Source organism: Pyxicephalus adspersus, chromosome 9 (assembly GCF_032062135.1).
Source record: "Pyxicephalus adspersus chromosome 9, UCB_Pads_2.0, whole genome shotgun sequence".
Lineage (NCBI taxonomy): Eukaryota > Metazoa > Chordata > Amphibia > Anura > Pyxicephalidae > Pyxicephalus > Pyxicephalus adspersus.
In genome coordinates, this window is record NC_092866.1 from 62,690,072 (window position 1) to 62,708,344 (window position 18,273).

The 18,273-nt window shown below is 39.5% G+C and overlaps 1 protein-coding gene across 9 annotated transcripts in view; it reads left to right on the plus strand.

The window, feature by feature from the left end:
• TEAD1 (TEA domain transcription factor 1) overlaps window positions 1-11,350 on the plus strand; it is a 108,632-nt gene extending 97,282 nt beyond the window's left edge. For all 9 annotated transcript variants that reach the window (XM_072422296.1, XM_072422295.1, XM_072422286.1 and 6 more), the window contains 3 exons: window positions 2,813-2,953; window positions 3,643-3,795; window positions 4,829-11,350. In XM_072422296.1, the coding sequence (XP_072278397.1) occupies window positions 2,813-2,953; window positions 3,643-3,795; window positions 4,829-4,942 (408 nt within the window). In that variant the 3' untranslated portion in view covers window positions 4,943-11,350. The remainder of the gene's footprint in view (window positions 1-2,812; window positions 2,954-3,642; window positions 3,796-4,828) is intronic.
• The last annotated feature ends 6,923 nt before the right edge of the window (window positions 11,351-18,273 follow it).

An 18,273-nucleotide genomic window follows, 5' to 3' on the forward strand; every position in this document is an offset into this window, starting at 1 on the left:
CACACTGGGCGCACTCCCTCTCCTCGACTGGAGTCACTTGGAGTACAATGGTGATTGGTGGCTGTGGGTTCCTGGTTCCAATATTTGGCACCACAAAGTGCCCCTTATATATATCAGAGAGTAACCCACAGCAGCCATGTTTCTGATTTCATAGATCAGAAAGAAATATGTGAGATTCACGGAGGACAGCAACGCCATCCTGAGCTTGGAAGATTCTTTGATTCCTTATTTTTTGGGGGCATATTTGTGCAAAAATGTCTTTTCCTATCCTAAAATTCAAATAGCTGTAAAGCACTTATTTATCTTTCAAATCACTCTGTAAAAATCCTAAAATATTAGTTTATGTGGATAAAAAAAAAAAAAAAAACCCACCGTGGGATTGTGCTGTCATGAATAAAAATGGAATAATTGATGGAGCTGAGCTGGGATTGGTGGGAAGAGCTCAGCAAACAGAACATTAATTCTTTGTTTTGCAGGAATTTAAATTGCAAACAGGATGCTCCTGAAAACGTAACCTCTTGTAATCAGAGCAACCTATCAAAGATTCTTTGATGTAGTGCCGCTTATTTGGGAAATATCATTTAGACGAGGAGCCTCTTCAATTAATAATTCCGTTATACTGCCCCTGGTGTTTGGCAGCGGAAGCTCGACCATTGCTGGGTTTGGGGATATGATGGGAAGGATGTAGAACGTTTTGTAAAGGAAAGACATTGCCGGGCGCTTTTAGACTCAGGTGCAACTTACTACTGAAGTGATGAGATTATTAGATGTGACCTTGTTACACAGAATATACCATGATCAAAAAAACCAAATAACTTTGTATTTGAGCCCCCCCAAAAATTGTTGTGCAGCTGATCTAATTCTGGCTTTGTGTTTCGGGAAGAAGGAATAATCTTTTTTTGCTTAGTTTAATGATACAACCATTGTCCCTCCCCTAGCCTGTGATTGGACAGTGAGAGAGAAGCAGTATTCTGATGCATGCTTCTCACATTGCAGCCACCCAATCCTTGTGCTTTCTCCTATCCTACCTGTACTGCATAGGGGGCGATACCAAACCAAATCCAGGTACTTGTACAACACATGGTGGTGAATACATTCACACAATTCTGCCTGGAGATCAGCTTTCATGGATATAAGAATCGGTAATGTAGTGATAAAAGTAATAGGTGGTGCTTTGGCCACCATGGTATCAGATTTGAGGTCTCTGAATGATATTTCCAAGGGCATGAGGTGCATTGCGCCCTGCGTCTCTCTGTTAGAATTGTCATTATCACCCGAATCCTCCTCGCTCGGCCACACTCTACAGGTTACCAGATGTGTGTTTTAGAAACGCCATAGGCAGCCCCATCAATCAATATGTCTTAAGCATGGAAGAATCTAACACATTTTAAATGGTGTTCCATTTCTCTCCGTATAAATTGCCCATCAGCTGTCTCTGTGTAAAGTGTCTTCGTATCAAAAGAAGTGGGAGATGAGCTGTGCCGCAATTACCCGGTAATGGCAGAGAGCCGTAATTGGGCCATAGGAGAGACATGCAGCGTGCCGTCCTATGGCTCCGCGCTGCCTCCTTTGTGTACAACATTCACATTCTCTGCGCCCTCCGCAGGGCGAGAAATCCCACAACTACTTCTGGACAACTTGGGGTATTTTTAGCCCACTTTGGCTTTTTATCATTGTGAAGAGATCTTTTATTTTGAGAAAGGGCAGAAGTATAATTTTCAAGGAGAATCACAAATTACTTTAAAGTACTTTAAAGACAAACTATAGAAACAGAAATTGCTTCTTTTTTTAAGTTTGAGATATTAAAACAGACCAGGCATCCTAAATAAAGCTCTGTACTCATTATTACATCATACATTATTTTTGCAGGGGGTACAAATATTTGGCCAGGGACCAGACATTTGTAGCCCTGCAAAGCTCAAACTAGGGGACAGAAGCAAATAAAAAAAACAAAATAAAAAACTTCTATACACTTTATTTGCAGCAGAGCAGTGTTTCCCAACCAGAGTTCCTCCAGAGGTTCCTTAAGCAATGAGCAATTTGTGCGTCTCAGGTCATTTGCCACTGACACCAATGATCTTTTTTGCTATCTGTAAGGGTGACATTCTTCCCACTGGCCAGCAGGCTAATGTACTGTGAGCTGTGGATATAATAATTATACCAGGGGGTTCCCCTAAAGACCTAAAAGTTATTTTTAAGGGTCCCCCCCCCCATGTAAAAATAAAAGTGAAGGGCTGGTTTAGAGATTCAGTGCTAGTATATTAAAGAGCATACATTGCCCCCTGCTGGTCAGGATCCAATACTACATACAGATAGATGGTGATATGTGAAGTGACATAACCTTTGTAAAACTAGACAACTACCTGATCTATTTGCATACCAAGTAAATGATTTTTATCGCTAGAATTAGTATCTGCAGTGTTTTTAGGCAGGCCTTGAATTTAAAGCAAAACTTGGCATAATTGTGTCCGTAAACATCCTGCAATATGAGAAGTGAAAAAGCACTAGAAGATGCCAAGGCATACCTGCCCGTATCGGCAACACAGGTTTGTCAGGACTGCTGAACATATTTTTAAAATGGAGTATTTGCATTGGCTTAGGCACGTGACTGCTGCAGAGAATGCAGCTAGTGTGCAGAGTCTTATGCTTTACATTCTGCATTAAGTTTATATGACGGCAGCACAGACTTCATTGAGGGCGGAAAAAGGCCACCAATCGTTGGATGACATTTTTTTGCATTGCATTAGATTAGAAGTGGAGAAATCCCATGCCATCTCACATCACAGGCTGATACTTTGTGTTTCTTTAACAGGCCGACCTAAACTGTAATATCCAGGACGACGCCGGGGCATTCTACGGGGTAACGAGTCAGTACGAGAGCTCGGAAAACATGACCATCACCTGCTCAACTAAAGTCTGTTCGTTTGGGAAACAAGTGGTGGAGAAAGTGGAGGTATGAAATGACACATCAATAACACAGAATGGCGCACTATGGTGAGGAGAGCGCAGGGAGAGACTATACCCGTCTGGTGTTTATTCTGTTCTGTACTCCCACTGGGGTGTATCACCCTATTAGTTTTTGTTCTGGAAACAATGGCCAGAAGAACAGAGGGACAATCCCCAAGTGGGGACACCAGTAACTGATGTTAATTTTGGTCAGTACATACATGGGTAAAATCCCTGACACGGTTGGTTCTTTTTTTTTTTTTAGTTCATTTAGTATTAGAACTATGGGTTTAGAGGGTTACCCCAAATGATCTCACCAATTACCAAAAACCAAATCAACTTTCCTCCTGGTATCATACCAAAGCCACTAAGCCAGACCTTCCACTGATGTCACCTCCAGAGTACCAATCCCCTATGTAACCCCATGCAATGCCAGCTGCTCCATCCACCTTTCTCTCTTGCTCTAACCCCATATCATCACATCAGCCTCTGCACCAACCCATAATTCTATCCACATTCTCCAAGGTTCCACTGTGCCAACAATCCCCCATCCTCGCTATTACCCCTACTTTGTTCGTTTTAGAACAAACACATTATGTTACACATTATTGTGTGTGCCCTGACTGTTTGAGATTATGGTTAGATCTGACTGTTTTAATATTATTAATCCCAAGATTTTCTCTCTCGTCTTTACAGACAGAATACGCAAGGTTTGAAAACGGACGATTCGTATATAGGATAAACCGCTCTCCCATGTGTGAATATATGATAAACTTTATCCACAAGCTGAAGCATTTACCGGAGAAATACATGATGAACAGTGTATTGGAAAACTTTACTATTTTGTTGGTATGATATTTCATTATTCACAATGCAAAAAAAATAACAAAAAAACTTTCTGTGCCCTCTTCATCACCCATCACTACTCCTACTTGATGATGAAGCCTAGAGGGGGCACTGACCTCGTCCTCCTTTCTTTATCATATAGTACAAAGACCAAACTAAACTAAGCACTGCCATCAGCTTCTCTGCACCCAGAATTTCTGGATATTTTGTGCTGCCTTTTAAGTTAGAAGGAAAAATTAGGTCAGTATCCACTTGCCCCAAATAGTCTATCAAAGAGGGATAGCAATACATATCATACCTTGTCATGTTGACATATTACGGAGTGCTGTACAAAGTCCATAGTCATGTCACTAGCTGTCCCTCAAAAGAGCTCACAATCTAATGTCCCTACCATATGTCATTAACACAGTCTAAGGTCAGTTTAGGGGGAAGCAAATTAACCTAACTGCGAGTTTTTGGAATATGAACGGAAAGCAAACTCCATGCAGATAGTGTCCTTGCCAAGATTTGAACCTGTGTCCTAGTGCTGCAAAGGCCAGAGTGCTAACCACTGACCCATTGTGCTGCCCTTGCCCACATACAGAAGTACTCAAACTACCATGAGTACTGCTGCAGCCATGCAGCCATGCTGCGGGGGCCAAAATGGAGAAGAAAAAAAAAAAGAAGTACTGAAGTTTATTATTACAAAAGACAGAAAAGTTCATTACATATGCGGTAGCTCCTATTCTTTGAAAACTTTATACAATGTCTGTTGTGGGATTTGTAGGAATGTGTTATGTTGAGTTTGCCCGTGTGTAGGTTATGTGTCACATCATCATGAAATATGTTTTTGGCACCCTAGGGTTATAAAATATATATAAATATATGCATGCTGATATAGCCAGCATACTGTGTGTATCATGATTGGTAATGTCAATTGGTTAACAAAAGTAAAACTGGGACTTTTTAATATATGTAAGAGGATTTCTACTTTAAATAACATGTTTTTTGACCAATTTATATTTAACTTTTCTTTCTCTTTTTTTTTTTGTTTAAGGTGGTAACAAACAGGGACACACAAGACACACTACTGTGCATGGCATGCGTATTCGAAGTGTCAAACAGCGAACACGGAGCACAACATCACATCTACAGGCTGGTGAAAGAATGAATGTAGTCTTTGCTCCCCCTCCCACTCCATATATCCCATTTAGACAAACACTAAAAACTTCACAATGGACACTGACTAAACCTCAACACTAAAGCGGCAACGCCTAAAGCCCACCCGACGTTTCTCTGCTCTGTTTATTTCAATGGCGTCATTTCTAATTTGTTTATAAATTAATTGTAGCTGTGAAACATTAGTTTGTAAAGATTTCTTAAAAAAGAAAAAAAGTTCAAAAAAAAAATAATGTTGGAGAAAACGCGTTGTTTGCCTTGCAGAGCAATCGCACAGCGCGGTTATCCAGCAGTGACACGGTTAATGGTGCCACAGCTACTTAAAGTAGTCTCTGTCTGTGATCATAAAGGAATTTATAAAAAAAAAAAAATCAAATCACTGATTTTTTTTCTTTTGAAAAAAAGAAAAGCCTTTAATATTTTTTTTTAAATGCTTGGACAGTACAAGCAGAATACATTAAAAATGTATGAATGTAAACAGGAGTTTTAAAACTTTTTTTCTTTCTTTCTTTTTTTTTTTTTTTTACTACCTGAGGGAAATGCATACGGACGAATGTAATTCTCTAAGTTATTTTATTTTTCTGTTTAATACCAAATGATATATGCTTCAGATGTGCCTGAGATGAGGCGGGAGGATTTTTTATGTTCAGTCCACACTATATAAAAACCGGTACTGCAAATTAAACCAGCCCTTGTAGGAAAAGATCTGATCTATGGAACGTACTATACTCAGAGACTTAGGATCGGCAAACAAAGATGGCTTATTTGCAATAAATCAGGTTTTTTGTTTGTTTGTTTTTTTACTTACAAAAACGTTTTGTCTTTTTAAATGTTTTTATATTTAATTTTTAACAGAATGGAGTGAAATATTTCTGCTTTTTTTTATTATTTGTACTGACGCAGGGTGCAAACCTATATTTGTAATTCTAGCAAAATCATAATCCCCAGGACCTGAAGTCAACCACTGAACAACTCTGGCACATGCTCAGTCTGGGTTCTACAGGCTGCTGTCATGCTTTTCTTTTTTTTGGCATGGCCCTGTATAGGGCAGAGGTATTGGCTGGACCCTCTACCTCAGAGTCGATTGGGGTCATGAGAGGTCCCAATGTTTAATCCACAATTTGTTTTTTAAGATGGGTGGGAAGAAGCTGTAAGTGGGTGGTGGCCCCTGTATTGTGACCCAACCCATCAGTAACCACCCAAAAACAGCCGGGTGGTTACTGAAAAAATGCAGGGTGGTTCACCCAGCTAAAAGGGGCCGGGAAGAACACTGGGTCCCCAGGGGTTCAGGTATGAACAAGGAAAGTGGGTGGTGAGATAGGTACAGGAATCCAAAGTTTCCCTACTTCTGTGTACCTGTTAGACGTTTGGTTAGGCAGGGTCTGTTGGTTGATGATGAGAATTTGGACAACTACAGGCATGCAGCTGGATGGTATAGAGCTATATATTGGGCTGTGGCTGTTATGGTGTCTGATCTAGGTGTGCCATGTATGGTATTTGAATGCTATAGCAGTGTTCAACTCAGAATTTTTATTAAGCTGGGTGGGAAGAAATTGTAGGCGGGTGGCAGCCCCTATATTGTGACCCAACTCTTCAAAGATCACCCAAAAACAGCCAGGTGGCTAATGAAAAGTGCCGGGTGGTGCACCCAGCTAACAGTGGCCGGGGAGAACACTGCTATAAGATATCTTGGCTGTGAGTGTAGAGGTGAGTTATGTGATGGAGAAGGACACTTTTACTAATTGCTATTTATTTTTTTACTAATAGCACAACATTGGTGGATGAAGCCACTGTACACAAATGGTGTATATGCTTTCATTGCGAAATTAAATAAAAAAATAAACTCATTCAAAATGAATTTGATTTTTAATATATCTACAAATAATATGATATCTGTAGATATGACATTTATTTTCCCCAAGGCATGGGAATCTTTTTATTTCTAGAAAGGGAGCTCTGTGTGATTAGCTATTCAGGACCCCATCTAACAGACGGCAACCATTGGAATCCGGACTGAGCACTTACCAGCCGAGCCTTTTGCATCAAGTTCAGATCTGACTTTAGGTCAGCCTGTGAAATCATGATAGGACTTCATTCAAATTAGGCATTTCTTTCTTTTTTTATTCTAGATTGGCAACTTGTATTATAGAATGCCTTCCTCTATCCCAACACAGCAGTATGTCCTAACATGCACTTTATATTGGGGATGACATAAGACGTGTCAGGATCTGCCGTGTACTGTACACTACTACCCTTCCCTTATCCACAGAGTCACGCTGGCTTCCCTATGAGATGGAAAACACTGGTTAGTATAGAATGTTGTACAGGCCGACGTTAACACTAGTCTTGCCAGGTAATACATTTTGGCCAGAGCTGCGAGTTTTACTCCTCTGTGCCGGTTTTTACATTTTGTGTTGCTGGGTTCATATCCAGCAGTAATAGGAGAGGGCACAGCAGACTCTATAGGGGAAAGTTGCACAGAGAGCAGCGGGTAACTCCTTTATAATGAATTGCACGCACCCTGTTCATTCTGAGCAGTGTTCTCAAAGTGCACTTTAGCAGAATGCTGTATTTAAAATAGAAATCAGTAAATTCCTCATTCACACCTGGCATTACTACCCACTGCTCCTCAATTTCTAAATGATTTCTATAATCATTGCTGATTGATTAGATTTACCAATTTGTGTTTTTAAGATTTTTTTTTTACAAACCGCAGCATTAAAGCAGAATATTTCACTCCAGCTCTGCACCCTATTGGGTTTTATAACACTAACCCCCCTCACCCCAACCCCCTTTTGCTTATTCCTCCAATCCTTGTATAAGCCTTTGTATTAACAAATGTTTGGAGGTTTGTTTTTGATTCTTTCAAGCACTTGTATTTTAAGTTGAACACTACTTCTTAAATGACTTTTTTGTTATGTTTTATGGATCTGTGACAATTTCAGTGATAACTACAAAGTCAACTCCACTTGAAATTAAATATTTATATTAGAGGTCAATGGAGGGGGGCTGAGCTCCCTCCCGCTACTATTTAAGGTGGACACCAACACTTTCCATGTAATATTTGCATTAACTCATGAAGGGGTCCATCTTGGAGCTGCCTAACACTATGAAGGGAGGGGGTAACCCCAATATTGAGGGACATTGGAGCCTCCAGGTGATTGAAGATTCCAGCTACAATACTGAAATGGGTGGAGTTGGCTTTGACGTGATACAGGTGAATGCATACACAGATTTGGGTGAATGCCTTGCCTTTCTGTCCTTCACACTTTTCTTTCTGCGTGAAGGGGCAAATTTTTTTTTAACACTTTTTCTGAAAAAAAAAAAGGCCTAAACAGCAAACTGTCATTTGTAAAACAGCCTTAACCCTCCTTCTGTACTCCCATCTAAAAAGTGTCCTGTAACTATGAGCTCTTTTATAAGCTGGAAGAAATAAAATTTATCACTAAGAACTTTTATGAAAGATTATTATTACTACTCAAAGCTGCCAAAGCATTTTGAATGCAGTGCCTTAGAGGTTACTTAGAGAGCCTGTCACACACATGCAACAGTACTCGCCCCCCAAAATCAGCCAAATTATTCTTTTTTTTAGAAGCCACTTCAAAAGTTTTAAAGGTCACTCCTTGTTAGCTCGTTGCTCAAAGCCTCATGTAATGTAATTCTACTTTTGTACAGTGTGGCCCCAAATTTTGTTGGGGGCTTTCACATGAACCCAAAACTACACAAAAAGAAAAGATTCATTCACTCGTGAAACATTCATTGCACAAGGCAGGGCGCTCACTGATGTAGGTCAGCGAAAACTATTGTACACATTCACTGACCTCTTATTCCCCCTTGGGATTGGGTGATCCCGCTAAGCTCCCCCGGCTGGCACCTTGTAGCGTATCCCGCGTGACAGCGATAAAAGCACCACAACCCCACCGCCAGTGTGCACCTAGCCTACGACCGGCCATCTTTGAATCAATTGATTTGCTTTTGACACCCATTCATGTGTTCACCCCACATTCACTTCCTTGGCCACCTTAAATGCCGTAATTCAGAGTCTTTCCCCAACCTTGATCACCAGACCCCATAGTCCTTCAGTGTATGGTAAACACCCGCCGTCACCAAGCAAAGGAAGCAAACGCCACAGTTCTTGGTTCAGCTACCGAAATAACCTTTAGCTTGTATCTGCCTCCAGACCAAAACTCCTTTGTTTGAACCCGATCTGAACGTGCCTTCAAACCTAAATATTCCAGCTTACAAAAGTGCCGTACTAATGTCTATGGAAATTTGTAGAGACCAAAAATACAGACAGATCACCACAATGCCTTTTGTTTGGACGGATTACGACAAAGCCACACGGTGGCTTTAAATGGAGCCGCCACATGCGTGAGCTCAACTGCCACAGTTCTGTTCCACAGCAGGAAAAAACCTAAAAAAAAATCAATGCTGAGATCCGGGACATCAAAGTCCCCTTTGTTTTGGTGATGTGACAGGTTTTTGAATTCCAGCTACCAGCTCTAAATGTTTGGCCATGCGTTACACATTGCCTTACAACAGCGATCCCCACGACGGTCCTCAAGTCCCACTAACGATTCACGTGTTGTGGATATGGGGCAATTACACGTCATCGATCCAAACGTGTGTGCAGATAGTTACCTCCACAATGGGCACTCCTAGTGGGGCTTCAGGACGGTCCGGGGGAAAACGCTAAAATTGTCACCTGCATTGCTGGCCACTGGCTCTTCTCGCCATTGTTTGCAGGATGTAGGGGTGCACAGTAGCCCTAAAAACTGTTACAAATCTTTTATAGCGCTCTAACTTTATGCCTTCAAATGCCGTTGGAACCAGTTGCCTTTACAGGAGTCCCTTTTATTCCCCTTCAACCCCACAAAGAATAAAACGTCAACAAAGGAGATATTTACAACATTCTTATCACACCCATGTTTTCCTATCCATGTACAATATTACCATTTACTGCCTGGCTTGATTTTTTTATCTTTCATTTTGGCTTAAGGAAAAAAAAATCACATTTCATAAACTTTACTGTCACACCCGCACGCTCCATCTTCTTGTCCTCTTGAAAGTTTACATTTTCAGTACAGAAAAAAAATAACTAGAACCTACATATATACTGTGATGTAAAAAATAAAAAAAAAGATAAAAATTAAATAGATGAGATTCTTCCTATGGAAGTAATTTCTGTTGTGATAACATTTTTGCATAGAGGTTTCCTTCATAATAAAGATTTTTTTAACACATCTGCCCTGGGAAGTCCACAATAAAAATATCATTTCCCCCATCTTAACCGAACCATATTTGCTTGGTGAAGCGTTAAGAGAAATCATCCACCTGACGTGGAAATATTAGAATACGCCAGTCCTAAATTTGTGTTTCAGCCTCAATCATCGTACCCAACATGGCTACTTATTTATAAAAAGAAACAAATCTATATATAAATATATATTAACCAGCCACGGCGAACCCCCCAGGTCATCAGAGGTTGTATATTTTATGGCTGCATTATTTTCCTAGCTTATTCTAGGTTACAAAAAAAGGAAAATATATAAAAAAAAAAAAAAAATCAAAACGTGCCTAATACAAGACAAAATTTTATAACTCTCAAAACCCGATAGCCTTTACTGCTTCAATATGACTTTGTTGTGTGTAAACTGTTTTGCCATAAAACTGTGTTCACATTGTAAGTGTCTTTATTAAGAATTCTCGCCTTCTGTTTTGTGTACTGTTAAAGAGAAAAAAAAATAAGAATAAAAAAAAAAAGTACTGGTTTTGTGAATCTACATATTCATATATGGTCAGTGGTTAATTTAATGTTGTAGCCGGTTTTTGTTCATGAAGAAGCTGCCTTGTTACCTTTATAATTCACAAAAAAAACAAAGCTGATGTTTTTGTACCATTTTCAAAACTTTCCGTCAAGGCGACATCAGTCAAAGCCTTTTAACAATTTTATTTTCCTGTCTCTGTCCTTGTGTAGGTACTGGTACCTTTATGTTAAAAAAAAAAAAAGATGTTTCAAGTGTTGGCTTTAAAGTGAATTTATCTTCTAGAGAGATAGTTAATATGAAATTATAGGGTTTGTGTGGAGATTTTTTTTTTTTTTTTTTTTTTTAAACGGTGCTTTGTTTGAATAAAAAAGAAAAAAAAACAAATAAAATAAAATTGTATTCTAGCTTTTGGCGGTACATGTGTGATTTAATATCTATGACAGTTAAGTGCAATTATTTCATCACTCTAAAATGCTATTTTTGTGTTGGTTACTGCAGGTGTTTTAATGTCTTTGCAAAAGTGACAGATTTTGATGCCTTCTGGATAGTGGTAGATTTTTTGTAGCTTTTTAGAAACTTTGTATTCATACAGTATCAATTGAAAATAAAAAAAAAAAACATGAAAATGTTAATGACTTTGTTCTGTTATTGAGGGATGTGGGAGGCGTACAGGAGGAAGAATACGCTATTGTGGAGGGATGTGTAATGCAACCATGAAAGAACAAATGTTGCAATGACATTTAGTTTTTTTTTTTATTTTAGACAAGTGTTGATTTTATTTATTTATTTTGGCTTTGTCCTATTGGGCATAATAATGTTTGTTGGCCTGTGCACATACCAGGACTGGAAATTTCCTTTATATAAACCTCTTCTACACTTTGCAAAAATGTATTGTTTTTAGATTCATTGTCACACCGGCCACGAAGACCCCCAAACCCCCGTATGTCAGATGTGGCTGCAAAGAGCTGTGAGGGGAACGGATAAGGGTGAGTATAAGGTGTGAGGATCCTTTCCAGAGATATTGTCAAGGACAGCACAGCTTTAAATAAAAAGCCTAATTATGGTGTCAGTTATCTGGTCATATATCTGCAAAATAGCAACTGCTAGAGTGTGGAACAAGGACACACGTGCCTTATCCAGTGTTGGTTGTAAGGTTCACCCATAGTGAATGTTTGGTCACCACTTATAACTACGCTCCTAAATTACAAAATAAAAAAAGAACCAATGTGTTTACAATGACTCTAATGCAATCCCCTGCCATTGATTGATGAAATGATTTTAGTGCTTTATAAATATTCCCTCTTACTGTTTAGTTGCTGGCATTGTGCTGCTCTCCTAATATTGGGGGGTGATGACTGCCCCCCACGTGTGCTGGTCACCTTGGTGAGGATTTACAGACAGCTTAGCATGGTAACCATTATCAGGACACGCCATTGCTGGGGTAGTAGTACACAGGAGGTAGCGTAGCAGCAAACACTGACATGATAACAGATAACTTAGTTATACAAAGTGCTTTAGCCACCTAAATGCCCCATACTTAGGCCATGTACACACATGCAATAATTGTCATTGGAAAGGATCTTTCACAATCCTTTCCAACGACTACACAATGCATGAAGATTTAGGAACTCATTATCAGATTTGCTCCATTGTTTAAGGTTTAACAACATCTATGGTAACTCCACATCTAATTAAGCTTAAAAAAAGCTTGTGAATGGTCTGCTGTTGAAATCACTTTAGATTCACAGACTTTGTAATCATTTTATCTGATCAGTGATCCAATTAGAAGTAAAAATGGGCCCCAGTATACCAGGCCATGAAGCCGATACAGCCAGGACCAGAACCAGTTCTTCCAGACAGAAGATCACACATAAAAAGGCAAAGCATTGCACCTTCAAAGCTGACTTTGCAAGGTTTCAAGTCTTCTTGATACAGATATATGGATCATCAATACCAGCAGAAGAATCATTTTCCTTTAACACTTCAAAGTGAGCAGATTCACCGACCCCGACATTATTCTGCAACCACACAATGCAGCAGGACAGATATCCGTCACATGCAGAAGTGTTGGACGTAGATGATTCCTGTGAGGTCGGAGTCACCTTCCACAAGCCAGAATGACAAGTATAAGGATCTTCATTTCGGGTCAGCTTTACAATAAACAAACGTTTGTATAATTACAGGATTCATTTAATACATCTGCTCCAAACATTTTATTTTGATCGCCTTTGTAGTCAAAACTTTGTAAATAATGTAAGGGCTAAAACACAATAGATTAGATCTGATGTCCTGATAAAGAGGGAATACAAGGAAGTAGTTCTAAATACCTAATCAGTCTTTTGATTGTTCTGTTAGATAACAATATAAATAATGTGTTACATGACTGTGAATAATATACAAAGGTAGAACCAATACCGTCCCTTCCACTAGCCATGATCGGTCTGCATTGCATAGAAAAGCCAGGAGGTCGGAGACCAAGTGCCAACTTTTTGCAAAACTTTAGGCCCTTTGGATGTGTAGCTTTAGCCACATTTAGGCGCCTCTAAAGGTATGGAAATTACATGCAAGCAACACCTGAAAAAGCAATTCTAGGCAACAAATAAATACAATCAGTCCGAGTTTATTCCAGCACACACAGACCACCTGACATAGGGCCCGATATATGAAAGCTCTCCAAGGCTGGAGAGAATACACTTTCATCAGTGAAGCTGGGTGATCCAGCAAACCTCAAATGGATCTGCTAGCAAATAGCAAATTACTGAAAGCCATTCCAGGTTTTCTGGATTACCCAGCTTCACTGATGAAAGTGTATTCTCCCCAGCCTTGGAGAGCTTTCATAAATCAGGTCCAGTGTCTTTTGGTTTGTACTTCTGTAACCATGTGGTGTGCACCTTCCTCTCCTTCCAATTCCTAAATTACTGTTCACAAATTAGATGCCCATTCACACCGAGTATTGCAGCATCTGCACACCTGTTTTATATGAGGGGCAGTTTGGTGGCATCATTGTAAATGGCACCCCATTGCATTGTACAACAGAGCTAACCACAGCACACCAAACACATAAGGTGCATGTTCCCCTTGTCATACATTGCGGTGTATTGGCAGACAATTCCTAACGTGCTGCCTTAATATACATCAATGGAACACTTAGGTGTAGCCCTCCAATTCCAAGAGATAGCAACAAAGACAAGCCCAGAGGCGCTATGCTGGCATAAACTGTGCAATTCTTTCTCTCGTTATTTTCTAAAACTATATTGAAAGGTTTGAGTTAATCCCTGCAAATAGTTTCAAGTATTCAATGTACCATTTACTCAATCCATTGATCCAAACCCCAATCCGCTACTTACAGACAGAGTGTCTAATGAACATATCACCATAGTCGCTGCCCTAACCGGAAAGACAAGAATGTCACCTCATCTCGATTGGATAACGTCTAGTACCCAACACACCTACTTCCAAAAATGCCGAATAATCCAGGTATCTTCCAACCAAACAATGCAATCAGATTATTCTTAAAACATCACTGACTGTTCATTATGGACTATCAGTGCTTTATTGCTTTGGAAATCAAACGTTAGTCAGGATTGCATAGAGTTTATTTATAACATTGGCCTTTGCTAAAATCAGGGAGGGCAGAAAGAGTGCCAAGCAAGTACCAGATTTACCACCATCACCCCAAAAACTTAGTACATTGGTAAGGATTGCAATAGATATTGAAGCTGCTTCATCTTCATTGGCTCCCCCACCTCCTAGATTGTAAGCTCTTCAGGGCAGGGTCCTCTCCTTTTATTAATAATAGTCTGCACCAGTGTGACCCCCATCACACACCAACCACCTACAAAAACATCCTCTGCTGGGCTGCAAGATTCACAGCTTGGACCGTGCTTTCTGCAAGGATAGAAAGGTTGCAGGTACAAATAACCTAACTATTTGCCTCACAGCCGATCGGCCCTGGCTACAATATAAATTAACTGGCAGATATTACTGAGAAAAATTTGCAATTACACTGCAGAGCGTAACAAAGATGGTTGGCCAAATTCCACAGAAATTATCAGCAAAAAGGTCGCTTTTTGTGCCAGTCCAACAAATATTCATACATATATGATATGTTCTTTATTCGGGATAAAAGGGTTCTACCGGACCCCTAATAGGAAGTTATTTTATTATTACAATATATGATACCAGTACAAAGGATTGCACAGTTTGTTTTGTTTTATGGTTTTAGCATCCTTCCCATTTCCTATTCTGGCTGAATGGAGAATGGCTGCATTCCTGGAATGGATGGCCAAGCTATGGGCCAGTCTGATCTGAGCCAGGCAGTGGGGTATCATGGTAATATTATGATGCTACATTGCATGTTGGCACAGGATCCCGTAGTACATATTCAAAGTCATGGTGTACAGCGCTGCATAATATGTTGGCGCTATATAAATCCTCTCTATTAATAATAATAATAATAAATGGGGCACAAGCTGACCACACCTGCACCTTGCTTACCAGAATAAGAAAGAGAATTGGAATTTGCTGCAAACAATGAATATCATTCAAAAAGAACACATACCCACAAGATATATTATTCACACAGGAATTCATAAAAGGGAAAAGAGTCTTGGGGCTTGCATTCACTTTTACACTTTGCTTTGGTCCATAATGAGTATAAAGATCCCAGAGATCATTTGTATAACTCCAATACAGGGCTGATTTATTCTTGCAATAGACAGAAATGGTTTACCAGAGAAGGATTACTTGTTATTGTTTGCCAAGCCATGAAAATTAGGAAGAAAGGGCTAAAGACAGCTTCTGTGGCAATATAAAAACGATTGTTGTAATCACATATAGGGATCATTAGTTAGATCTTTCACTTAGACATAATACTTCTATTCATAGCTGATGTCCATACATATTATAATGTTTTATTCTATATATATTATTTTTGACAAATATTAGCCAAGTCTCCAAAAATCCCCTGAAGAAGCCTGAGAGCGAAACGCGTCGGGTAACAAAACAAGACATTTGGAACAAATCTATTATGTTGTTCAGAATTGAAATGTACTATGTAGCTTCTTGAGTCGTATCTGCTATGAATAGAAGTATGTCTAGTGAAGGATCTGACTAATGATCCCCTATGTGATTACAATAAATAATCATTGCCACAAAAGCCGTCTTTAGCCCTTTCCTCTTTAATTTTAATTGTTCATATCTGGTTTATTCTTGGACAACTTTGGAAATACTTTAGAGAAAGTAACGCTTGCCATGGTTTTGTGGTGCAAAAAGTATAAAGGGACAACAATACTTTTTTGCTGCAAATTTTTTTTTTTAACACCTATGGCATTCATTCATTCATGAAAACTATAGACAAAAGACTTGAAATGTGTTTTCTATTTATCGGCAGCAGTTTTATTAAAAAAAAAAGCAGATAACTAAAATGGCGTTACTGGTACAAAACCTGGCAAACAGTATTTGCTTTTTTTCTTCAATTGTAGTACATTATCTTTCTATGTTACACAAACAAAATAAAGAATAACACATATAAATAAAGATATAGCTATTAGCGCGATAAGGGAGAAAAATTGACCAATAATAAATTAAAAAGATAAAATTTTCCTTTTTTTACTTGTAAGGTTTCTTTAAAGCAGACCTGATTTTGTAACCTGGCTTTTGCTGAAGTCATTTCTTATTGCCCGGATGTAAACCTGACCTTTGGTTTCGGTCGTCACACACAAGTCAGCAGGTAACGGCCTTCAGCTCAACACCTGAGCTACATCAGCGACTCAGAGGGTAATAAAAGGCCGAGGATCAAATACCAATCAATATTTTCTAGAATTACCTCAGTAACGATAATTTACATAATCTGTCAGTTGATATAATTGCAGTAAATGCCACCTGCTGTATTAATAAAACTTTAGTCACTGTTTGTTCAGGGAAGAGTTACTGATTGCATTGCATGGATGAGTGTACCGTTTAGGTTTTTCGCTCTCATGTCATCTTTTTTTCCACCTACTGATTCCCATTCTCCTATTTTTACGTCTCCAAGTAAATGAAAACTCCGACTAGTAAATATATTATAGCTGAAACATCAAATGGTGGAGGAGTCGTCAGATGTATGAATCATTGGGCAGCATGGTGGCTCAGTGGTTAGCATTCTGGCCTTTTCAGTCTAGGTCCCAGGTTCGCATCTCAGCATGGAGTTTGCAGGTTCTCCCCATGTGTGGGTTTCCTCTGGGTACTCCGGTTTCCTCCCACATGCAGTGAGGTTAATTGACTCCCCCCCCCCAAAATTGTCCCTGGAGAGTATTAATGACATATGACTATGGTAGGGACATTAGATTGTGAGCTCCTCTGAGGGACAACTAATGACTTGACTATGGACTTTGTACAGCACTGCATAATATGTTGGTGCTATATAAATACTGTGACATGTGACGCCACTGGTCCTTACCTTAAATACCCTTTCCTGTATAATAATAATGATGTTCAGATCGCACTTCTATCGCCTCCTCCATCTCAGACATTTTTACTTTTAAGGTCTGTTATATTCTGCATGTGGTTTTTGGATATTTTCTATTTGTTACACTGCACTTGTACCTAAATAAACGCAATTATTTAGGAAAAGGGAGGATAAAGGGGTGAGCAGGGAGTAAAATTTAGTAAACAGACCGAATTGTACAATACTGCAAGCAATTCTAATAGCAAAGACTCTAAACCTCAAGCAGTAGCAAAGGTCAGCTAATCGATTCTGGTTCATGGGACGTTTTAGAGGAGAGAACACAGAGGATCTGTTGATGGGGTGGCTGTGTTCCCTCAAATTCTCTTGTCTTGAGAACCTTGAGGAAAAAAACCCTCACTTCCCCGGGGCCAAATACAAAGAAAGAAATAGAAAGGAGAACCTCTTTGTGTACATTGACTACTATTGTATGCCAAACCCAGTCATACAGGGGATCTGGGGTCTCTGAGCATTAGTAAGTATACGATGCTAGGCGCCAAGAAAGGTGAGGGGCGTGGGGCTGCTGACACCCAGGGCTACCATCGGGGGGCACATGAGGTACTTCTGCCCAGGCCTCTGACTTTCGTCCTGCTCACACCCACCCCGGAAGATCACAGCTCAACAACCTGACGTACATTTTAGAATAATCACCCCCTCTTTCCATGACCAGAGAAGGATAAGAGGGAAGAAAGCGACATGGGGCAACAAGAAAAGAATATAAAGGGAAAGAAAATGGGACAGATATAAGGGAAGGGAAGAAATACCCATTATTTTATATCTGCATTTACAAAATAAACCTTACGATGGCTGTACACCTCACAAGCTACAGAAGTCTGCTATCTTATTGCCAAACCATAATCACATTTGTAGCTTTGTACTTCCTAAACCTTCCAGGCACCAATAGAACCCTTGAAGAAAGCAATATTCATCAAAAATAACATCAAGAACAGGAAACAGAGAGAGGACGCAAGTCAAATCCAACGGACAAAAACTAAAGGTACGTCATATTCGGAGTCCTGAGAAGAAAGTCCAATGCTGAAGCAGTTAAACACCAGAGTCTGTGGCTATGAT